This window comes from Ipomoea triloba, chromosome 1, assembly GCF_003576645.1.
Source record: "Ipomoea triloba cultivar NCNSP0323 chromosome 1, ASM357664v1".
Lineage (NCBI taxonomy): Eukaryota > Viridiplantae > Streptophyta > Magnoliopsida > Solanales > Convolvulaceae > Ipomoea > Ipomoea triloba.
In genome coordinates, this window is record NC_044916.1 from 17,002,286 (window position 1) to 17,027,561 (window position 25,276).

Consider the following 25,276-nt stretch of genomic DNA (forward strand, 5'->3'; position numbering starts at 1 on the left):
TATATATATATATATATATATATATATATATATATATATATATATATATATATATATATATATATATATTTTCTATTCAAATGTGGTTGCGCCTTCCCGTACGGCCGGTGCAAAATACACCACTATGTATACAAATATACAACACTCAATGTTAGAAAATGCACCACAATGAAAATACACAAAAACACCAAAAAACACACCACACACCCAAAATAATGCACCATAAGTCTCTTGTCTCTAATAGTGCATTTCCTAACACTGTGTGGTGTATATTTGCATACTTAGTGGTGTGTTTTTCGATGATGCTACCTAACGATACATATTTGTGTGGTGCATTTTTAACATTGAGTGGTGTATATCTGTATATATAGTGGTGCGGCCGCACTGACTGCACTTTAAGACGTGACCGCACCTGATTATGACATATATATATATATATGTATATATATATAGCCCTCACAATCCTCCATAATGTATGTGTGCTCATTTGAATATGTGTGTGTTTCAATCAGTGCAGCCGCACAGTCTTACATTGTCTTAGTATGAGAAATTCTCAATATAATACCAAAAGAAGATGATTATTAAATTAGCAAACAAATTGAACAGGAAGCTATTGATTTTCTGGTGACAAAGTCCCTTTTATCCCTTCTTATCGTTTTTTGCTAGTTGAATGTCACGTCATCCTAATATTTTCCAATCGTTATACCCTGCACCACAGTTCATATAGCAATGTGCACCATGTACGTAAACGACGTCGTTTCGATGTTAGTGGACGCAGACGCGAATGACTACAGGGAATTTATTATTTATAATATACATAATCATTATCTAGAATACACAGAATGTTTGCCTGGAATACACAGAATGTTTGCCCAGAATACATAGAATATTGACACAAAATACACAGATGTTAGTGGACGCGGACGCGAATGACTCCAGCGAATTCATTATCTATAATACACATAATCATTATCTAGAATACACCGAACGTTTGCCTAGAATACACAGAATATTGGCACAAAATACACAGAACTCATCCTCCTAACATTCGAATGCACAAACACATCACAACCTATGTTAATAACATGAATACACAGAATATTGACACAAAATACACAGAACTCATCCTCCTAAACATTCGAATGCACAAACACACCACAACATGTGTTACTAACATGAATACACAGAATATTGGCACAAAATACACAGATGTTAGTGGACGCGGACGCGAATGACTCCTGCGAATTCATTATCTATATTACACATAATCATTATCTAGAATACATCGAACGTTTGCCTAGAATACACAGAATATTGGCACAAAATACACAGATGTTAGTGGACGCGGACGCGAATGACTCCTGCGAATTCATTATCTATATTACACATAATCATTATCTAGAATACATCGAACGTTTGCCTAGAATACACAGAATATTGGCACAAAATACACAGATGTTAGTGGACGCGGACGCGAATGACTCCTGCGAATTCATTATCTATATTACACATAATCATTATCTAGAATACATCGAACGTTTGCCTAGAATACACAGAATATTGGCACAAAATACACAGATGTTAGTGGACGCGGACGCGAATGACTCCTGCGAATTCATTATCTATATTACACATAATCATTATCTAGAATACATCGAACGTTTGCCTAGAATACACAGAATATTGACACAAAATACACAGAACTCATCCTCCTAAACATTCGAATGCACAAACACATCACAACATGTGTTACTAACATGAATACACAGAACGGTTGCTTAGAATACACAAAACGGTTGCCTAGAATACACAGAATGAGAGATGGGCCGAAACGGGAAACATAATTTCCAAAAAAATAAACGGTTAGTTTACAATGCTCAAAACGACGTCGTTTACGTACGTGGTGCACATTGCTATGTGCACCGTGGTGCGTAGTATAATTTGCCAATATTTGCTTATTTGACATCTTTTTTCACACAATCAAACAAGAGCCATAATATAATTAAAGAGTATGAGTTAATTCCACCAGAGGTCCCTTGTCTTTGGTGGCAATTCCAAATTTAGTCCCAGACTATTGTTTTTGCCATTTAACATCCCAGACTATTAGTTTTTGGACACTTTTAGTCCTTCTCATGACTTTTCTTATTTTTAGTAAGGGTATTTTTGTCTCTTCATATTTTTCTTTTGTTATTTTTTCCGGTTTCAACCAATTTAATTGGTTTAGGACTTTACTAAAAATCGATTGAAAAATCTAGTAACTAAAAATCAGTTACCTAAAGTCCTAAACCAATTAAACCGGTTGAAACCAAAAAAAAAAAAAATAACAAAAGAAAAATATGAAGAGACAAAAATACATTTACTAAAAATAGGAAAAGTCTTGAGAAGGACTAAAAGTGTCCAAAAACTAATAGTCTGAGATGTTAAATGGTAAAAACGATAGTCTGGGACTAAATTTGAAATTGCCACCAAAGACAAGGGACCTCTAGTGGAATTAACTCTATAATTAATTAGCTTTTTGTTTTCTGTTTTTTTTTTAATTTTATTTTTAATATTTCATCTTTTTCATTAAATCATATCTTTCAAATTTATAATATATATATAACAATCACCTTCATCATGATCGTTGCTGCAATCCATCGCATTCACCTGGAAGAAGGCGATTCAATATCGCTTCCTCTTGGAAGAGATTTGGATGCTTATTATTATTATTATTATTATTATTATTAGTATTATTATTATTATTTAAACAATTAGAGATTGAAGTAACTAATAAAGAATTAAAAATGCATTTTTTCCTCTTTGAAAAGTCTACTCACTGGATAGGAGTGAGACTGAGTGTGATGAGTGGGTGGATGAAGTACGAAAATTGTTCCGTGGTGGATGCAACTAAAAGAAAGAGTTAATTAAAAAAAAATAAAGAGCTAATTTGTTATCGGGATGATTATGTTGTTGCTCAGGGATCCTTTTTGAGTCAGGTTGCGGGGAGTGATTATAGTCTCTTCCTTTGTTTCTTGTGAACATTCTGATTTCTAATTTAATGCATTAAGTTTAAATTCTAAAAAAAAGAGTTAATTTTATTTTTTATAATAGACTTATAGGTGGTAGTTCACTTTATGTTCTTTTTTGAGTTAATACCCAATATAGTCCTCGACTATAATGGTTTTACTTAATTTAGTTCTAAGTGACTTTCTTTGCTTAATTGAGTCCTCGACTATGCTGGTTTTACTCAATTTAGTCCTATGTTAACAATTCCGTTTATTAGCTGTTAGAACAAGGGTTAACATGGTAATTTCTTATCTCTCATCCCTTTTGATCATATTCCTTCTTCATTATTTTCCCACCCTCTTCTTCATCGACACTGATTTCCCCCATTCCCCTCCTTTCTACTGAGTACTATCCACAATTCATCATACAAATTGGTACTCGGTATTTATAAATATATATATACCAAGGAGAATAAGAGAGCTAAAATTTATATTTCAAATGCATTTGTCATTTGCCATGTTCAGTTCTAGGAATTGTGGAAAGCTTCATTATTTAATCCTTCAATTCCCTCAAGTCTACTATGTGTGAGGTTAGAGTGATAAGTGAGATTTATCTCTGCAAAAAGGGACTAGGTTTATATAAGAGTGGAAGAAAAAATGAGATGTTGCACCTCATGAACAACAAACTTGGTCTTCTTTGCATCTGGTTCAGATCCCATCACATGGCAGGTAAAGTAACATCAAGGTTCTTTAGAATCAACCAGCCTTTTGGGTAAACAAGTTCACGCACGACCTTTCAAATGGAGGTGCTAATTCAGTACCCTTGAACAACCAGAAGGTATTCCTTCCATTTGACTTTCATCTTCTACAAGTTATTCTATGAAGGTGGTCTCCTGCACATAACCATAATGAATAACTACCTTGCATCCTGAGCTAATGAATGCCAAGCCAAAGAGACAAAGAATAAGGCATACGTACAATGCATACCTGAAAACCTTCGTTCACATGCAGTGTCTAATTGCCGAATTCGATTGGCAGTAGGCCGATGCCATCTTTTTGGATCCCATAGCATAGTACTATTAAAGGCAAAGCCAGACATATTAACATGAAATCCTCTAAGTTGTTTACTCTTCTCATTTGTGTGCCATTCGATAACTCGGCTTCCATTACATACAGGACCTTCCAGTATTGCTTTGTGCCAGCATAGCTACATGCCAAGTGCCAAAACGACTAGAAAGGAGAAAAGGAATCTGACGGAAGGGAGGGGAATTCCTGTTTGCTTAAGCACGGAAAGGAGGGAAATTGGGGAAATCAGTGTAGATGAAGAAGGGGAGGAAAAATAACGAAGAAGGAATCTGGCCAAAAGGGATGAGATACGAGAAATTACCATTTTAACCCTTATTCTAACAGATAACAAACGGAATTGTTAACAGAGGACTAAATTGAGTAAAACCAACATAGTCCAGGACTCAATTAAGCGAAAAAAGTCACTTAGAACTAAATTGAGTAAAACCACTATAGTCTAGGACTATATTGGGTATTAGCTCGTTCTTTTTTATTAGAACATTCACTTTTGGTCCTAATATTATTGTAGCAGGACTATTTTTGGTCATTTATGAATAAAAATATTTAAATATTGTTAAATACAATGACATTCGGCTTTCAATTACGATTTTTTTTTTCAAAAAATAAATACAAAAAATATAGTGGGTCAACCTATTTTGTATTAAAAAGGTCGAAATTTCATTATATTTAACGATATTTTAATGATCTTGTTGACAGAAGACTAGAAATAGTTATGACACAATAATACTAAAATCAAATGAAAATGTTCTAATAAAAAAAAAGAATTAAAAGTGGAGTATCACACATAAATTTAGGGCAAAAAATAAAATTAATTCAAAAAAAAAACAGAAGAAAAAAGCGTTACGTAATGCGGTAATGCCGTAATGGACAACAATCCACATTATTTCAACGCACGTGCTGGCGAAATCAGGACGCTACGTCGCTACATTCCAATTTCCATATTTATTTCCAGAACGATGAGCTAGAAATCTAAACCAATCTCCCCATTTCTCCTTGGGTTTTAGTTAAAATGGAAGCCACAAATTTGGACCAATTTCACCCTGAGAATGGAGACAGGCAAAGAGAGCTGAAGGCCTTTGATGAGACCAAAGCCGGTGTGAAAGGTCTGGTTGATGCTGGCATAACCAAACTCCCAACAATCTTCATTCATCCAAAAACACCCCAAAACTCATCCAATAATATTTCCACTGCCAACAAACACAACATCCCAATCATAGACCTTCAAGGCATTCATGGGAATGAGAAGAAGCGCAGAGAGGTCGTTGCGGCAATTGGAGAAGCATCTGAAACATGGGGTTTCTTCCAAGTGGTGAATCATGGGATCCCAGGTACTGTTTTGGAGGAAATCAAGAGAGGGGTACGAGGATTCCATGAGCAAGATACAGAGGTGAAGAAGGAATGGTATACACGAGATCAATCAAGGAGGGTAATTTACAACAGCAACTTTGATCTGTATACTGCACCAGCCGCTAATTGGAGGGACAGTGTCCTCTGCATCATGGCTCCTAATCCTCCTCATCCTCATGAACTGCCTCCTGTTTGCAGGTATGCTATATTACATGATTCTGTTTCTCTAGTTAACATGTTTGGTTGAATTTTGAAAGAATAATTAAGAATCATATTTCTGAAATAGAGAAATATACTAAAAGTTTTATTAGTTGCCCAAGAAATTAATAGACTTTATGATTGTATTATAGACTTATAGTGTTTAGATAGAGTTATCCATTATATATATGTCTTGCCTTCTATGAGAACCACTCCCTCCTGGGCAAATATGAACTATCCATTTATTTAAAAAAACATGAAGAAAAATAAGAAGAAAACATCAGAAAAAATATATATATGATGGTTTAATTTAGTAAGACAAACATATGGAACTTAGCCAAGATGAACTGACAGTGCAAATGTACACCTATGGAGGCCATTGTGCACACTAATATGTAAATTGTCCGTGAAAATTACACATATGTTAATTACAAGTATAGACAATATTATACTCAAACGATAGATAAATTTAAGTCCTAAAATCAATCATAACATATAATCATTCCAAGAGTTAATTCCATTTTTGGACTTTAAATTTATAGGTGACCGTCGACTTTTAGTCATTCTTTTTCAGAACATCCCCTTTAATTTGCTCCTATTATTATTATTATTATTATTATTATTATTATTATTATTATTATTATTGTGGCATTACTATTTCAACAAAATCGTTGAAATGTCGTTAAATACAAAGACATTTTGATCTTTTTTTATACAATGTGCGTTGACCCGCTATATATATATATATTGAAAAAAAAAAACATAATTGAATACCTAAATGCCCTTTATATTTTATGGAATTTAAACGGTTTTGTTACTTTTGTTGATGGAGGACCATAAATGGTCATGCTACAATAATAGTAGGACCAAAGGAAGATGTTTTGAAAAATAAGACTAAAAGTAAATTGCCACCTATAAATTTATGACTAAAACTAAAATTAACTCATCATTCCAACCTTCAAAACACAAATCAAAATTACCAAAACGCCCCATATGTAAATGAAAAGGTAAATAAATATGAAAATTTTGAAAAATCACAGCCATACACATATTCAAGATGGACAACCCAATTTTGGCTGCAGTCATGTGGGAGATGATTCTCATATGATTCTTATATATATGTGTGTGTGTGTGTGTGAGAGAGAGAGAGAATCAAATGTGGACTTTGTTTTCATAGCCAATTACACATATTCCTTGATTCGATTACACTTTTTTAAAGTTCAATAATTCAATTGCATTGAAGCAATAAGTTGAGCGGCAACCTATTTTGACACTTTTCCTATTTTTAACACTAATATTTTCGCAGAGTCATTAAACAAAATTAAGACTAAAAGTAAATTGCCATCTATAAATCTAGGACCAAAATTAAAATTAACTTATCATTCCAACCTTTAAAACACAAATCAAAATTACCAAAATGCCCCATACGTAAATGAAAAGGTAAATAAATATGAAAAATTTGAAAAATCACAGCCATACACATATTCAAGATGGACAACCCAATTTTGGCTGCAGTCATGTGGGAGATGATTCTCATATGATTCTATATATATGTGTGTGTGAGAATCAAATGTGGACTTTGTTTTCATAGCCAATTACACATATTTCTTGATTCGATTACACTTTTTTAAAGTTCAATAATTCAATTGTATTGAAGCAATAAGTTGAGCGGCAACCTATTTTAACACTTTTCCTATTGTTCAAAAAACACTAATATTTTCGCAGAGTCATTAAACAAGTAGTACTAAATTCTTGAAGCAATCAACCAATCTTTGCAGTTGGGATGTAATTTTGTTAACCATTGATGCAGTGATATTCTTATCAAATACTCCAAGGAAGTGCAAAAACTGGGGGGTGTTTTGTTTGAACTACTATCAGAGGCTTTAGGCCTCCATCCAAACTATCTCAACAACATTGAGTGCAATAAGGGGCTAAATCTTTTGGGGCATTACTACCCAGCCTGTCCACAACCAGACCTTACTTTAGGCACCACCAAACATTCCGATAACGATTTTCTCACAATTTTGCTTCAAGATGATGATATAGGTGGCCTTCAAGTTCTTCACCAGAACCAGTGGATTGATGTTCCCCCTACCCCGGGGGCTTTAGTCATCAACATTGGAGATCTTCTCCAGGCAAGCATTATATTGTTTGAACTTGACTTGTTTTTTTTTTTTTTTTTTTTTTTTTTTTTTTTTTTAATTGTGCTGAAGTTTAAGTTTAGAATTTTTTTTTTTTTTGGACCGAACAATAAATATAATTACTGTAATTACCTTTTCTTCTTGGGGCAGCTTGTGACGAATGATAGGTTCAAGAGTTCAGAACACAGAGTGTTGGCTAGCCAATGTGGTCCAAGGATATCAGTGGCATGTTTCTTAAGTACATACTTGTTCATGTCGTCGCGGATTTATGGACCAATTAAGGAACTATTGTCGGATGAGAATCCACCCAAGTATAGGGAAACCACCGTCGAGGAGTATATAGCACATTTCCATGCAAAGGGTCTTGATGGAACCTCAGCCTTGTTGGATTTCAAGCTGTGAATTGTCATTCTCTTTGTTTTCATTGGATTTTTTTAAAAAAAAAATTACAATTGGGTCTAGTACTAATAATGCGGCAAATTATATCGTGCACCACGGTGCATATAACAATATGTACCACGTACGTAAACGATGTCGTTTTGAGCATTGTAAATTAACCTTTCCTTTTTTTAAAAATCACGTTTCCCGTTTTGGCCGGTCTGTGTATTTATGTTAATATTCTGTGTATTCTAGGTAATCGTTATGTGTATTCCAGGCAATCATTCTGTGTATTCTAGGCAGCCGTTCTGTGTATTCATGTTAGTAACACTGTTGTGATGTGTTTGTGCATTCAAATGTTTAGGAGAATGAGTTCTGTGTATTTTGTGTCAATATTCTGTGTATTCATGTTATTAACACAGGTTATGATGTGTTTGTGCATTCGAATGTTAGGAGGATGAGTTCTGTGTATTTTGTGTCAATATTCTGTGTATTCATGTTATTAACACAGGTTATGATGTGTTTGTACATTCGAATGTTAGGAGGATGAGTTCTGTGTATTTTGTGTCAATATTCTGTGTATTCATGTTATTAACACAGGTTATGATGTGTTTGTACATTCGAATGTTAGGAGGATGAGTTCTGTGTATTTTGTGTCAATATTCTGTGTATTCATGTTATTAACACAGGTTATGATGTGTTTGTACATTCGAATGTTAGGAGGATGAGTTCTGTGTATTTTGTGTCAATATTCTGTGTATTCATGTTATTAACACAGGTTATGATGTGTTTGTACATTCGAATGTTAGGAGGATGAGTTCTGTGTATTTTGTGTCAATATTCTGTGTATTCATGTTATTAACACAGGTTATGATGTGTTTGTGCATTCGAATGTTAGGAGGATGAGTTCTGTGTATTTTGTGTTAATATTCTGTGTATTCTGGGCAAACATTCTGTGTATTCTAGGCAAACGTTCTGTGTATTTTAGATAATAATTTTGTGTATTATAGATAATGAATTCCCTGGAATCATTCGCGTCCGCGTCCACTAACATCGAAACAACGTCGTTTTGGACCAGAGTGCACATTGCGTGGTCCACGATATAACGATTGTAATAATGCTGGTCGACCCTCTCCACCGCGGGCCTAATGTTTAGCGGGCTTTTACGGGTCGGCCATGAGGCCCACTGGCTAGAGTTCAAGTGACCCTAACCCACCTGAGAACTTTTTTATAGAAAAAAAGAAAAAAAAAAACACCATACTATCTAGAGATGACAATTGGTTGGGGGTGGGTTCGGGAGTGCTGCATCCATCACCCGACTCACCTTATATTTTCTCCACCCACCTCCATCCCTATCCGTATTGGGTGGGCTTTTTCAAAACCACCCTCTCTCACCGGGTGCAGGTGTAGGTACCCACTACGGATACCCACCACCCGACTCATTACGAGTTCTAAACGGTTTTTGTACATAGAATCCAAATCCAACTCGACCCACCATCGAATTAATTTTTTAAGACCCACCTCCAACCCACCATTGTACCCACTATCACTCATGCGATGTGGATCCTGGTGGTATCCGCATGGTGGATTGAAATTGTCATCCCTAATACTGACATACATACATATATACATACATATGTATGTCATATATATATATATATATATATATATATATATATATATATATATATATATGTATATATATATGTATATATATATATGTATATATGTATATATATATATGTATATATATATATTGTAAGACTTTTCCCAATACAATATATTATATATATTGTGGGTCTTAATAATGTGGTGCAAGTGGACTAGACCCATTAAGCTATAAGTTGGATTGGACATCTAGGTTTAGTCCAATCCACCATATGCCTATATAAGTCTGCATTGATGGGATGCAGGACAGACAATCATATAGACACCTACAGACATGGTACTCACACTGCTAAGAAAATACCAGGACACCATCTAGGGTTCTGAGTCAAGTGTGAGACAAAACGACTAACACAGGCAACACAACAAGGCATCAGGCAACACAATAAGGCATCAACTATGGCTGGAGATCAACGATCTATGCTTCCGCTATTACGAGGTTAAGTGTTTCTCGTAGAAGAGCATCCGTCGACAAAAGGATCACCCTAAGATGATCATCTCGTGGCTATTGAGAACGAATGAAATCAGATGGTTCTATTTCTCAATCTTTCTGACTTGCTCCTACGGAACCAAGGTCGAAAAGATTGAAAAAATCAGTCATTCACAACCACTGATGAAGGATTCCTCGAAAAGTTCAGGATTAGTAATCCTTTTTAGAAATCGAATGGATTCGGTCTTATACATACGCGAGGAAGGTAATCAAAAAAGAAAGAAGAACCCATCTTCTTTCTTTTATCACTTAGATTAAACAGTATTTCTTGATCTTACATTTGGTATCAAGAGCCTTTATCAATCTCTGCCTGGTTGATTGTTTGCTTAAACACAAAATTAAGTTTTTTGTATATGTTTTTTGGACGGCTAAAAATTATTATTATTATTATTTTTTAGCATTAAGCATTATTCTAATATTTGGATTGCTGAAATTTTTTTTGGCATTAAGAGATGAATTTGTATTTAAAAAAAAATAAAAAATTAGTTTCTGATAATTTTTTTTTTCCGTCGTTTTTCACCGAGTTCGCCGGTTTACTGCGAGGTTACCGTCTCCATTTGAGAATGACGACGGCGGCGTTCGAGGACTGCTGGACTCTCTGGCGATGTCGCTGCCATTCTCCTCCTTCCGACGCTGCTGGTTTTGGATCCCCGGCTACCATGGAGAACGGCAGCGAGCTTCAGGCCTACATGATGCCGGCGGCGAACCTGGTGTGTCGCAACGAGGAGGGCGAAGTCGGGCACAGACTTCCAGCGAACCATGACTTCTCCCTCTCCTCATTCAGGCGGCGCCGCTTCAGTTTGACGACGAGCTCCGCCGTTGGGAGGACAGCGCCATGGCGGGGGGTTGTTGGCATCGCGCAGAGGAGATACGGCGGAGGCGGGCTGGGTCCCTGGCTCATCGCTACTGTCTCCCTCCTTCATGTGGCAATATAACGTTGCAGCCGATGATGATGATGATCTGATCAAGCGGTGTATGTGGCGTGGATGTTGTAAATCCTATATATCTATGTTAATTACTCCGATCCGTATTATGGAAGAAGATGGCGTGGATGACTGGTACATTCCTTACCAATATACAATTTACCAAATATTTGTTTGCCTTATTAACTAATTATTATATATTAATTTTGGTAAGGTAATTATATTAGGTTTTAATATTACCATATTATCTTAATTAATATTATAAATTATTTTTCGTAAATGGTAATTATATTAGGTTTATTATTATCATATTTATATTACCTAATTTAATATTTTATATTATTGGCAAATGGTAAATATATAGTAATATTATACATATTAATTCTAGTAAGTGGTAATTATTTGGTTTAGTATTGCCATATTAATATTACCTTAATTAATTTGTATATTATTTATGGCATGTAGTAAATGTATGGTAATGGCTTGTTTTGAAATATTAATGCCCTTTAATTTTTCCTTCATTTTGGCATTAAATTCATAATTAAAATTATTATTCATTTTTTGAACAAATTATTAAGTTTTAATTTGTTTGATGAATTTTAATTTTAATATTCAATATTCGGTTTAAATTGTATTCAGTGTTACAGTTTAAATATTTAATTGTGGAGTTTGAGTTCGTAATATGCATAATCTGAGCATGCTATATATATATATATATATATATATATTTATTGCACTAATTATATTATTTGATTGTTATAATTATGCCTTTAGAAAAACATGTTCATTAAGATTGAATTTAGAGCCTTTTAAGACTGAATTAATTGCTTATTGTGCATGTTTTAGTGCCTTTTAGGTGAATTTAGTGCCTAGGATAGATTAAGCATATTATTACTCTTCAGTTGTGTCTATTTAAGGGGACATTAAAGAACCAAAGATAGTTCACCCTATTAAAAGCCTTATCCATAGGTGAACTCACAATCTTATAGCTCTCTCAAACGATCTTACTTCAAACATGAGAATGAATGAATTAGGGAAGTTTCTTGGGGAGGAATACTAGTTCTATGGCCCTGGCTTAAAACGCCTTGCTGGCTGAAACTGCCATAGTGCCTTCAGCCATATTGCTACTAGTCCCCTTGCGACGCTACTCTGTCTAAGGAGTTCGTTTTTAAAGGAGCCTTAGCACCTACCAACTTTCCTGGGAGTATACCTAAGGATTGTCTGCCATGATTTGGTTTAATTGGTTTGTTAGGCTTTAAATACCCTTGCCATTGTGATTATGTATAGTTTTGGTCAATTAAAGAGTAGCTACAATATCTTTAATTTACTAAAATTACATATTAAGGATTAATCACACAAAGTTTAGGCAAGAAACCTTGTAGTTAACTCTGCGTTATATGACGAAATTTAGCCCAAAGGGCAATTTTTGTTATATTTAAAGGGTTAATTAGGATAAAATACTAAACTATGATCATAATTTGCCCAATGGGATTATGCATCGGCATATAGGTTGGTAGTTTTGTCATTAAGGGTGGATAAACCTTACCCAAACCGTACCTATTCCGTTTCCACCATTCAGTTTTGGTAATATTATGTACTTTAGTTACCCTCTCTCTCTATTATGTGTCTTAAAAAAAATCCTCACCAAGCCTTAAGTTAACCGCTAATTTGGACTAGTCACATATGGTATTTTTACAAACATTGAAACATTAAGAAGGTGTCTTACCATAATTTGGTTGTCATTGTTAAATATTAATGGTGGTTATAATGTTGATTATTACCATCAAATATTTTACTTAATGAAATCATTCATGTTAATATGGTATTCAGTTATAAATCCTGAAATGTTTCCAATTAATTTTATGTGACAATGTTCCAGTCAAGACAATATTTTGGTCATTATTATGTTCTTGGCATTTTTCGGACTTTAAATTTTATTAAGTTTCAAAATTATATCCGAGAATGTTTCTACAGTTAGTGGTTTTAACTATTGTTTTTCCATATTTAGTCTCCTATTTAATGTGATAATATTATAATGGCTATTGCTTTTTGGATTATTTGCAATTTGCCATTAATAATAATAATATTATTAATTGGGTTATGAAGAATCAATTTAGTAATTTTGTAAAAACATATTTGCTAAGGCAACTGGCTATTGCCACTAATTCCATAATTCTTTAAGTTCTTTGAATTATGATTTTAGTATGTTAGGCCCATAATTGATTAAGTATGAATAAAGAATATTTAGTGTAAAATTCATACTTTCTAGTTGGTTCATACTTTTAAGTTAGTTTTATACATTTGATCACATTAAGTGCATAATATTAAGTTTAATTATGCAATTTTGGTTTGTGAGATATTAGTTTACAAACGACAATATATACTTTTGGTTAGATATTGTTGGAATTTGTAAATTCGGTCTATTTCTCATAAATTTGATCTTTATGTATTAAAACATTTTAATGGGTTTAAAGTTTGAAATTTCAAAGTATATATTTATTACTTTACTATTCAAAAATTTGGGTCTCTTTGGTTTGGACTCATTAGAGTTTGAATATTAAGTTTATGCTTTGAAAGCTCATATTAAAAATTGCCTTAAGTTATGCGATTTGTTTAGAATATATGAGTTAAATGCCTAATTTTATGCATATTAATTTGTCCAACGCATAATATTTTGTTATGCAAAATATTTTTTTTATTATGCCTTTAGCAATGCATAAATTTAGGATGAAATTATATTGGTTCCTAATTAAGTTGGACTTATGCATAAACTTTAGTTATGGTAGTGCCTGAATTTAAGCGCATTTGGTCCATTGATTTAGTTCACCCATTTAAGCTTTAATCATAGGTGAGTCATGCAATTTTTGTGTATACCCTACAATTTTTTTTTAGATTTATACCCCCAAACAGTTATACATTACGTACATATGAATTGAGGAGGCATACTAGTTTTATGGTCATGACTTAAGAATATCTTGTGCCACTAGTCCCCTTAAATATCATATATTTGGTTTTTCCCATCACAATCTGGTATAATCTGTTTGTTAAAATATATTTTTTAAATTATTCCTTGTCAATGTGATTTTATTTCTATTCATTAAAGAATAACCATAGCATCTTTAATTTACTGATTTCTCTTAAGTTTGAATCACATAAAGGTTAAGGCAATGAATTGATAATTGTCTAGTGATCTTATAATTTTAATTTGGTTGGGGAGTAGCCACAGCATCTTCAATTAGTTAAAATTATATATTGAGCAGTTTATCTTGATCACATAATAAAGTTTTAGACAAATCATTTGTGATTAATTGTATTTAATATGATGGAATTTAGCCCATAGGCAATTTCATTATATTTGTATGATTAATTAGGATTAAATACTAGACTATGGTCATAATTTAGCCCACAGGCAATTATGTATCGGAAAGTAGTTTAGTAGTTTTATCAGTAATGATAGAAATAAATAAATTTATTTATTTTATGGTTATTTGTAAATAATTTCTATCTCTATCATAAAGTTTAATTTTATGATGCAAACTATAGATCATATTTCTTAATTTACCCACAGGGATTAAGAAAAGGAACATGATTTCTTAAGTTTTATCATAATAGTTGTAATGAATCTCGTTGATTAAAACTTTAGCCTACAGGCAAGTCTTATATCACTTGATTCTTCAACTCATTTGATAATTGTTTCATCATAAAATTTCAGTTGGATCTAATTGAGTAAAACTTTAGCCCACAGGCAAGTTTTATGTCTCTAGATTCTTCTGTCTATTTAATAATTGAGATGAAATTTTATCATAAGGGTTTTAATTGGATTTAATAGAATTAAAACTTTAGCCCACAGGCAAGTTTTATGTCAATAAATCCATCACCCATTAGATAATAATTTTATCACAATTTCTTAGAATTTATAAATTTAGTTAAATTATACTTCTAAGTTTTCATGGTTTGCATTGGCAAAACATGTATTTAGTTACCTCTCAAAATTTAACCACTTTTATTAATTATTTCGCAAATCTTGCTCGGTTATTTGGACTAACTGTAGTAAGTTACGTGATATATTTGATATACCTCTTTTGGTTTTTCAAGAATTAAAATGTACCTCTTCGAGCCAAATTCCAGCTTGGTTTTGAAAAGTGTATTTTAGTATATCCAACTAATGGTGGGGAATTATATCTTCATTATTTAGTTGGATTGGAACCAAATATTGATTATTTAGTATGCCCAACTAATGATGGGGAATTATATATCTTCATTATTTAGTTGGTCAAATCAATTGTGAGTACGTATATCATTAATTCTGCTAAAGAATATTTTAATCAGTGGGAGTGATCATTTACAAAAAGATCATTAAGATGCTCCACTAAAGATTCTACAAGTATCAATATTGTATTTGTTCATATAAATTCATAAGTTCAAATTATTGAACATTTAATTGTGCAACATATTTATGAAAATGTTGTAATAATATTAAGGAGTTTATTAGAACAAAACATTTAACTTGTGATACGCTGTTATTTAAATAAATTCTTTAGCATTTAATAGAGTCTTTAGTTTCTTCAAAATTAATCTTGGGTCATTCTGATTTACAAGGCTCAAGACAATTTTGCAAGAAAATAAGACTCATAACATTCAGTTCATTATAAAGTGGACCTTGAAGTTATTTGGGAAATTATGGTGTATATTTAAATTCCAAGTATATGGACTTAGAATTTTAGTTTATTGTCTAAGTTGTTGGAATGCTTCTATGACTAAACTATCTTTTGGCTATTTTGATGAGTGGGAGTGACAGACGTGTCAACTCCAAGCTCTTGGCCGTTAGAGGTAGTGCGTAAGTTTAGTTATAAAACTAGTCATGGAACATAGTTAGCGTTATGCTAACATTAATAGATCTCTACTTAAGACATAGTTAACATTAAAGATCTTAGAGATCATGAAGTGTACTCTCTTGTACAATTTGGATGGTTTTCTCTTTTTAAGTTGCGCATATATATTTTATTTTGAGAAACATCCCTTAAGGTATCAAGAATAAACGTTGGGTTTGTTCATAAAGGACTTAAGTTGGGGAATAAAAATGCATGTGATGCATAGAAGATATTACTCTGTCGAGTAGAGAACATATCGCTATGATTCATGTGTTTTGTTCTTTGATGAGAGTTGTGCTAGTACTTGCACCAAGTGGGAGACTGTAAGACTTTTCCCAATACAATATATTATATATATTGTGGGCCTTAATAATGTGGTGCAAGTGGACTAGGCCCATTAAGCTATAGGTTGGATTGGACATCTAGGTTTAGTCCAATCCACCATATGCCAATATAAGCTTGCATTGATGGGATGCAGGACAGACAATCATATAGACACCTACAGACATGGTACTCACACTGCTCAGAAAATACCAGGACACCATCTAGGGTTCTGAGTCAAGTGTGAGACAAAACGACTAACACATGCAACACAACAAGGCATCATGCAACACAACAAGGCATCAACTATGGCTGGAGATCAACGATCTATGCTTCCGCTATTACGAGGTTAAGTGTTTCTCGTAGATTCATTCTGTATGATTAAACAGTATTTCTTGATCTTACATATATATATATATATATATATATATATATATATATATATATACACACACACACACACACACACACACACACACACACACACAACAGTACAACACATGCAAAACAAATTGATGGTTTTATCGGGACCGAATCCACCATAAACTGGGTGTAATAATATCAAACAAGATGGGAGAATAATAACCTTTATTATTAGGGAATTAGGCCAAATAAATGTATACAAGCCCGAGGTACCAACCCAAAAATTGGAGGTCCAAAATAATAAATAAGTAAATAATTGAAAGACTAATGAATAAATATAATAAAACAACTCAACTACATTATCACCAGAACTGGGTGTAATAATATCAAACAAGATGGGAGAATAATAACCTTTATTATTAGGGAATTAGGCAAATAAATGTATACAAGTCCGAGGTACCAACCCAAAAATTGGAGGTCCAAAATAATAAATAAGTAAATCATTGAAAGACTAATGAATAAATATAAAATATAATAAAACAACTCAACTACATTATCACTAGGACTTGAAGCCAGGCACACCAACAGGGAGAAGAAGATCTAGACCACTAAACTAGCAGGTAGATCATGATTTGAGGACCCCCCTCCCCTCCCCTACCCTTATATATTGTTAGGGGAACCTCCTGCACCCTCCACGCTACGGCATCCAAAAAGTGTCAACCCCGACCAAACATACGTCCCGCGTTGTCTTGTCGTGCAACTGTCTCAACTTCCCATCCACCCACCAAGCGCCACATACCTAGGACTTTCTGCCAATCCTGCGAAGAACACGGCGAAGCGATAGGCGGCCGTATTCGAGGGGTGCAGCGTGCGCCTTGCCGCGCCTACACATACCAGTCACCCTGGGTGGTGGTGCGACTAGCCGTCGGGGGCACCGTGGGGTGCCGCTGGCTTGCTTGGGGTGTTTTGGCCCTAGGCGGCGACCGCGCACACCGACACCCCCATGACGCGATGGTGGTGGCTAGCGCCCTGGGTGGCAGCACGACCAGCCGCCACCTAAGGCGATTGGCCACACCAGCGGCGCACCGGGGGTGGAGCTGGCCCGCCTGGGCACCTCGCCTCTAGGCCTCCTAGCTTGCACTCCTCTTCCTCTAGGCCTATCATGTCCCCCTCCTTCTTTGGGCTTGGCCCCAACCAAAAATTAAATAAAGTTGTGCCTAACTCCAATAACCCCATCACAAACAAATACTGCACATATTATATACACCTTACATATAATCATATATACATGCTTGCAAACACAGTAAAGAGCATATTGGAGATTTCTTTTAAAAATAAACAAGTCCTGGCCTGTAGGTTGGCTCGCGACCCTTTCGCGGGCTAAGCCTGTTAGGCCTGTATTTTTGCGGGCTAGATCTTTTATGATCATAACTGGTCATCGCGAGGCGGGTGTGAGCTAGCCTGCGGGGTTTGGCCCACTTTGACACCTCTAATTGGGTTATTGAACAAACTAAAATTATGCGATTAAATCAGAATTTACGTGTTTGACTGGTTGTTAAAGTGGTGGTTAATTTATCACGCTACAAATTTTTTAATTAAAATATTTTTAAAATTTAAATATAAAAATTAAAATTATAAATATTAAAAAATTTGCCTCCATGTCGGAGACGAAGGCGGGGATGGGTTGGTTTATATTTTTAATATAAATTTTTAATTTTAATTAAAATTATTTTAAATATTTAAAAATATATTTTAAAAAAATTTAACCAAAATGTCAGCAATGACCTTGATTGGGAATTCGGATTATACCCTACTCGAGTATTTAATTATATACTTAGTAATGAAGCGAGAGGTTATTGTGTTCATTTTTCGAGCAGAAGCAACCAACTTTATGGTTTTTCCTGAGCAGATCGTGGTCGGGAAAGAAGGTTCCTAGTTTAGTGTAATATGTTTTCTATTCAGAATAGTCTTTTCGATCTCAAGTTATCGGGAAGAACTCATCTGAACATGGAGCTCAATTACCAAAGAGACGCATGACCCGTACTCATTGTATAGTCATCACATCAAGCTTGTGCAGACTGGCAGGATCCTTGAAACACGTGGGATTGATCGGAGTTGCCGGCGCCTTGACCGGTACATGAAGGACACGTGGCCGACATGCTGAGTGCTCGGTATGCGTTCCCTCTAGTTTCCAATATAAGGCACACTAAGTGTTTGTAGTGGGGATTTTGAAAAATTCTATAACTATTACTTAAACTCTGGAATGTCTGACCTCGCGCTCAGCTACCCGAGATTACACATTCATAACTGAATACAGTACACGTATTTATTACATCAAACTTGCCAAGCATATCAATTTCGGTTTAATTAGATAATTTTAGATTGTTGAGGTACGTAACTACATTTTTTTTAGTTTAATGACCCAATTAAAGTTTATCTACTAATGAATCTAATTGTATCAATTTAACAAGTTATCAACTCATTTGAAGAAATTAAGGAGTAAATATGTTTAATTTCAACATCTTAAAATTCAGAAAAATAATTATTTTAAAGTTTAACGTCCTATTTCACTATTTTCCCCTTAAGAAATACGGAGTAAATAAAAACAAGAGCAGATTCCAGAGACCAGAGACATGAGCCGATCTGTTGAGAAAAAGTGGCATTGTCTAGTAAGAGCAGATATAGAAAATTAAAGAATGAATATATGAAATCCAGACGGCAGATATAAAAATAAGAGCACTGGATAATTTATTTTTAAAAAAATAGCAAGCAAACAAAATTTCACTGTCAGATTTTCATTTCTCAAGAGTATACTATTGTGAAAGTCCCTCCTCATGTGTGAGAGAAAGGGCAGACTGCATCATCTCTTTGAGTGTTAAAATGGAATCAACAAATTTGAAGCATGAAAATGGAGAGACATATGACAGGGAAAGTGAGGTGAAAGCCTTTGACGAGACCAAAGCTGGTGTTAAAGGTCTTGTTGATGCAGGCATATCCAAAGTCCCAAGAATATTCATTAACCCAAAAAAAACCCTAAACTCATCCAATATTATTTCCACTGCCAACATCCCAATCATAGACCTCCAAGGCATTCATGGGAATGAGACGAAGCGCAGAGAGGTAGTTGGGGCAGTGGGAGAAGCATCTGAGACATGGGGTTTCTTCCAAGTGGTGAATCATGGGATCCCAGGTGATGTTTTGGAGGAAATCATGAGAGGGGCACGAGGATTCCATGAGCAAGATACAGAGGTGAAGAAGGAATGGTATACACGAGATCGATCAAGGAGGGTAGTGTACAACTGCAACTTTGATCTGTATACTGCACCAGCAGCTAATTGGAGGGACACTTTCCTCTGTGTCATGGCTCCTAACCCCCCTCACCCTCAAGAACTGCCTTCTGTTTGCAGGTATAGTATTAATTAACATGGATTGTGTTACCCTATGTTTACTTTTCAATAAGTTACCCATCCATCCTCTAAGTCAAACATGCTTAACTATGCAGTTCTTTGGTTATCTCGCTGTTAAAATCAATTGGTGATAAGTAAGTAGACATTAACTATTTAACCATGTCACCCTCCATAGTAATTGGTGACAGCTCTATAGTTCGATGGCAGGATGTTGAACTCGACCCTCCAAGCCCTCCAAGCTACAGTCCCAACAGATTGATCTGTTTCTCTAGTTATTTCTCTAGTTATTAGAATTAAAGCATGTGCTCCATTTCAACTAAAAGCCTAAGCTGCTAGTTGGACTACACATTTATGTTTATATTATATTTATGCTCACAATTAGCTCTCTTGATTTTTTATAAACCAATTACCCTCTAACTGGAATGTTTGATGCAGTGATATTCTTATCAAATACTCAAAAGAAATGGAGAAACTAGGGGCTGTTTTGCTTGAATTATTATCAGAGGCTTTAGGCCTTCACCCAAACTATCTCAAAGACATTGAGTGCAACAAGGGGCTAGCTCTTTTGGGGCATTACTACCCAGCCTGTCCAGAACCAGACCTGACTTTTGGCACCACCAAGCATGCTGATAATGATTTTCTCACAATTTTGCTTCAAGATCATACAGGTGGCCTTCAAGTTCTCCACCAGAACCAGTGGGTTGATGTTCCCCCTTCCCCAGGAGCTCTAGTTGTCAACCTTGGAGATCTTCTCCAGGCAAGCCTTACCCTTCATCTCATTTCATAAATTAGCACTGAGAATTGCAATTTGTACTTTTTAAACTTGTTTGACTCATTCTTGGAAAAACAAATTACTGTATTTTTTTGTTTTCTTGGAGCAGCTTGTGACGAATGATAGGTTCAAGAGCTCGGAGCACAGGGTGCTGGCTAACCGATGTGGTCCGAGGATATCAGTGGCATGTTTCTTTAGTACGTTCCTGTTACCATTTTCGCGGGTTTATGGACCAATAAAGGAATTATTGTCAGAGGAAAATCCATCCAAGTATAGGGAAACCACAGTTAAGGAGTATGTAGCACATTTTCAAGCAAAGGGCCTTGATGGTACTTCTGCCTTGTTGCATTTCAGGCTCTGAATTGGCATTTTTCTTTGTTTTAAGTAGCTAGTGTTATTTGGGAATTTTCTGTAATAAGCAGTGGCATGCTTCTAAGCTTTATGGAGTTGTTATTGGAAGAAAATAAAGGGAAAACTACCATAACATGAAAAATGATTTTTACTGTTGGTAATTTATGTTGTTAGTTTATTTCTACTTCTAAGAATATGAACAACTTAACAGGACAGTGTAGGGCAGGATGAGGACTAGAGTTCACTAAGTTCAGTACAATAATTATTCTGTCATAGCAACTTTGATCTGTATATTATATTGAACCAGCAGCCAGCTGGAGGGATACTTTTATTTGTATGTATTATGGCGGCCAATTCTTCTAATCCTCACAAGTTGCCTCCTATCTGCATTCTGATGGTAGTCTGGTACATTTTCTTTAAAAAATATTCATGGAAAAAATTATTCCAGGATTTGAATTAATTAACCATTAAGGTATAAGTATTACAATTGCATATTGACTGATATGTTCCAAGAATTAATTAATCATTAAGATATAAGTAGTACATTTGCATATTGACTGATATGTTCCAAGAATAAGAATCCGCCAGACAGTTTCACAAAGAATACTAGATGGAGATTAAAAAAAAGTCTTAAGATATAAAATATTAACAATTTATTTACTTTAATTTATATTTATCTATTTAATTTTCAAGAATTTCTTATACCCTACCAAATTGAGCTTACGGTCCATTTTCCACAAGTTTACCCTACTAGAAAGCAAAAACCTCCCAGCACGTTTTCCCCATTTTTAAAAAGTCAGTAGAAAGTTCCTCAGTATATATGTTTGAGGTTGTGAGCAAGCTAAGGCTACATCTAAAATAGTGTTAAAATGGAAGCAACAAACTTGAACCAATTTCACCATGAGAATGGAGAGACATATGATAGGCAAAGTGAGTTGAAAGCCTTGGATGAGACCAAAGCTGGTGTTAAGGGTCTTGTGGATGCAGGCATAACCAAAGTCCCACGAATATTCATTCATCCAAAAACAACCCAAAACTACTCATCAGTTTCCACTGCCAACAAACACAAAATCCCAATCATAGACCTTCAAGGCATTCATGGGAATGAGATGAAGCGCAGACAGGTTGTTGAGGCAGTTGGAGAAGCATCTGCAACATGGGGATTCTTCCAGGTGGTGAATCATGGGATCCCAGGTAATGTTTTGGAGGAAATCATGAGCGGGGTACGAGGATTCCATGAGCAAGATACAGAGGTGAAGAAGGAATGGTATACACGAGATCGATCGAGGAGGGTAGTGTACAACTGCAACTTTGATCTGTACACTGCACCAGCTGCTAATTGGAGGGATACTGTGCACTGCAACATGGCTCCTAATCCCCCTCACCCTCAACAACTTCCTCCTATTTGCAGGTTTCTTTGTGTTTTCTATTCTATATAGCATTGTTGCAAAAATCCGGCCTAGGCGCCTATTAATCCCCGCCTAGGCGCTAGGCGCTGGTCGACTGCTTCGCGTATCACATTAAATGGTGGTTTAGGCGGCTGGCAGGCTAGGCGACCGCCTAGGCCGCCTAAGCCCCGCCTAGACAGCAAAAGCACCGCCTAGGCGTAGACTAGACCGACTAGGCCTTCTAGTCGGTCCATTAACTATTGTTCTTTTTTTTTTTTTAATGAGTTATTTCACTCAAAACAATATCATTTTGAGCGAAATAATCCTAAATTGTACAAACTTTAGCAATTTTTTAGGTTAATATTTAATATTTTAGTATTAAGTATTAAAGTATTATATAATTTATAATTATTAGTCTTTAAAAAATTAAAAATACTTAGACAAATTTTTAAAAAATAAATAATAAAATAAAAAAATACACGAACTCCTAGGCGCCTATTAATCCTCGGCTAGGCGTCCTAGGCGCTAGGCGCTCCCTGAGCGCCTAGCGATTTTTTCAACCATGCTATATAGATTTTGTTTCTCTTTTTAGCCTGGTCTTTTATGCAGAATAGTTTTCTTTTAAGCATATGCCATTGAACTTCAAAATTGATCCTCAGGTGTAATTTGATTAATTAACCATTGATGCAGTGATATTCTTATCAAATACTCAAAAGAAGTGGAGAAGCTAGGGGGTGTTTGTTTTGAACTATTATCAGAGGCTTTAGGCCTCCATCCAAACTATCTCAAAGACATTGAGTGCAACAAGGGGCTAGCTCTTTTGGGGCATTATTACCCACCCTGTCCAAAACCAGACCTGACTTTTGGCACCACCAAGCATGCAAACAACGATTTTCTCACAATTTTGCTTCAAGATCGTACAGGTGGGCTTCAAGTTCTTCACCAGAACCAGTGGATTGATGTCCCCCCTTCCCCAGGAGCTATAGTTGTCAACATTGGAGATCTTCTCCAGGCAAGCCTTACCTTAGCTTTCATCTCATTTAATAACGAGCAAATTGTCATTTTGGTCCACTGACTATAGGGGTTTTGTTAATTGCAATCCACAACTTTTAAAACTGTTAATTATATACCTTGACTATTCAATTTTTATTAATTTTGATCACTTCGACCAAATTGGCGGCCAAATTTCGCCGGAAAAACTTAATGTTTAAATAAATACTCTTAAAAACACGCTGGCATTGTTTTGTTGTTAAGAGTATTTATTGGAGTATCAAGTTTTTCCAGTGAAATTTAGCCTCCAATTTGGCCAAAGTGACTAAAATTGATAAAAATTGAATAGTCAAGGTATAAAATTAACAATTTTGAAAGTGGTGGATTGCAATTAACAGGACTCCTGTAGTCAGTGGACCAAAATGGAAATTTGCTCTTTAATAAATTATCACTCAGAACTTGACTTGTTTATTTAAATTTGTGCTAAAGCTGACATTTTGAACTTGTTTGACCCATTTTTGAAAAAACAATTTACTGTATTATTTCTTTACTGGAAGCAGCTTGTGACGAATGATAGGTTCAAGAGCTCAGAACACAGAGTGCTGGCTAACCACTGTGGTCCGAGGATATCAGTGGCATGTTTCTTTAGCACATTCTTGTTGCCATTGCCACGGCTTTATGGACCAATTAAGGAACTATTGTCGGATGAGAATCCACCCAAGTATAGGGAAACCACAGTTAAGGAGTATGTAGCATATTTTCATGCAAAGGGTCTTGATGGAACTTCAGCCTTGTTGCATTTCAAGCTCTGAATTGGCATTTCCTTTGTTTTAAGTAGCTAGTGTTATTTGGGAATTTTCTCTATCTGTAATAAGCAGTGGCATGCTTCAAGGCTTTATGGAGTTGTTATTGGAAGAAAATAAAGGGCCGGGAAAACTACCATAACATGAAAAATTATTTTTACTGTTGCTAATTTATGTTGTCAGCTTGTTTCTACATCTAAAAATATAAACAACTTAACCCAGGGCAGTGTAGGGTGATTATGTTGTGTTCAGTATGTGAGGACCACTAGAGTTCAGTACAATAATTAATCTGTCATAGCAACTTTGATCGTATATTGCACCAGCATCCAGCTGGAGGGATACTTTTATTTGTATGTATTATTATGGCGGCCTATACTCCTAATCCTCACAAGTTGCCTCCTATCTACCTCCTGCTGGTACATTTTCTTTAATAAAAATTAATGAAATAACCAAACCGAATTAATCGAAATTTTTATACCTTTAACCGTTAACCGAACCGAAATTTGTGTTACCAAATTAATCGATTTGGTTATGATTAACGGAACTTTTTTGGTTTGGTCGGTTAACCGAATTTTTTTTATAGTTTGCACACCCTTAGAGATAAGTAGCCACATGGATTAAAAAATTATTTAAAAAAAAACAAAAACAGACGAATTGGCGATCTACCCTAGCATCGTGAATGATAGTGAACTCTGCAAGCGTCGTCGGAGGTGTTACGCCGGAGCCATTGCATTCCCCCTTGAGAGTCATAACCTCGACGGAGCAAATTATTAACACTGGATCCCAAAAAAGTGTTGC

At 35.1% G+C, this 25,276-nt stretch overlaps 3 protein-coding genes across 3 annotated transcripts; all 3 read left to right on the forward strand.

Moving 5' to 3' along the window:
- Window positions 1-5,024: 5,024 nt before the first annotated feature.
- LOC116025725 (1-aminocyclopropane-1-carboxylate oxidase homolog 1-like) lies at window positions 5,025-8,192 on the forward strand. The gene is made up of 3 exons (XM_031267062.1): window positions 5,025-5,615; window positions 7,426-7,750; window positions 7,907-8,192. Exons 1-3 carry the CDS (start codon window positions 5,080-5,082, stop codon window positions 8,156-8,158), a joined length of 1,113 nt encoding a protein of 370 aa, XP_031122922.1. The 5' UTR covers window positions 5,025-5,079; the 3' UTR covers window positions 8,159-8,192.
- Window positions 8,193-19,523: 11,331 nt separating this feature from the next.
- Window positions 19,524-21,458, forward strand: LOC116025736 (1-aminocyclopropane-1-carboxylate oxidase homolog 1-like). Its single transcript, XM_031267073.1, has 3 exons — window positions 19,524-20,174; window positions 20,610-20,931; window positions 21,056-21,458. Exons 1-3 carry the CDS (start codon window positions 19,648-19,650, stop codon window positions 21,305-21,307), a joined length of 1,101 nt encoding a protein of 366 aa, XP_031122933.1. The 5' UTR covers window positions 19,524-19,647; the 3' UTR covers window positions 21,308-21,458.
- A 674-nt stretch (window positions 21,459-22,132) lies between these two features.
- On the forward strand, window positions 22,133-24,722 carry LOC115996246 (1-aminocyclopropane-1-carboxylate oxidase homolog 1-like). Its single transcript, XM_031235405.1, has 3 exons — window positions 22,133-22,708; window positions 23,376-23,697; window positions 24,236-24,722. The coding sequence occupies exons 1-3, from the start codon at window positions 22,167-22,169 to the stop codon at window positions 24,485-24,487; spliced, it is 1,116 nt and encodes a 371-aa protein (XP_031091265.1). The 5' UTR covers window positions 22,133-22,166; the 3' UTR covers window positions 24,488-24,722.
- The last annotated feature ends 554 nt before the right edge of the window (window positions 24,723-25,276 follow it).

What these genes read in the sequence shown, in the direction of transcription:
- LOC116025725 (XM_031267062.1), top strand. Translation starts at nt 5,080, where the DNA reads ATGGAAGCCACAAATTTGGACCAATTTCACCCTGAGAATGGAGACAGG. An exon ending in GAACTGCCTCCTGTTTGCAG is followed by an intron (nt 5,616 to 7,425) that starts GTATGCTATATT and finishes CCATTGATGCAG; the next exon opens with TGATATTCTTATCAAATACT. An exon ending in ACATTGGAGATCTTCTCCAG is followed by an intron (nt 7,751 to 7,906) that starts GCAAGCATTATA and finishes TTCTTGGGGCAG; the next exon opens with CTTGTGACGAATGATAGGTT.
- LOC115996246 (XM_031235405.1), top strand. Translation starts at nt 22,167, where the DNA reads ATGGAAGCAACAAACTTGAACCAATTTCACCATGAGAATGGAGAGACA. An exon ending in CAACTTCCTCCTATTTGCAG is followed by an intron (nt 22,709 to 23,375) that starts GTTTCTTTGTGT and finishes CCATTGATGCAG; the next exon opens with TGATATTCTTATCAAATACT. An exon ending in ACATTGGAGATCTTCTCCAG is followed by an intron (nt 23,698 to 24,235) that starts GCAAGCCTTACC and finishes TACTGGAAGCAG; the next exon opens with CTTGTGACGAATGATAGGTT.
- LOC116025736 (XM_031267073.1), top strand. Translation starts at nt 19,648, where the DNA reads ATGGAATCAACAAATTTGAAGCATGAAAATGGAGAGACATATGACAGG. An exon ending in GAACTGCCTTCTGTTTGCAG is followed by an intron (nt 20,175 to 20,609) that starts GTATAGTATTAA and finishes TGTTTGATGCAG; the next exon opens with TGATATTCTTATCAAATACT. An exon ending in ACCTTGGAGATCTTCTCCAG is followed by an intron (nt 20,932 to 21,055) that starts GCAAGCCTTACC and finishes TTCTTGGAGCAG; the next exon opens with CTTGTGACGAATGATAGGTT.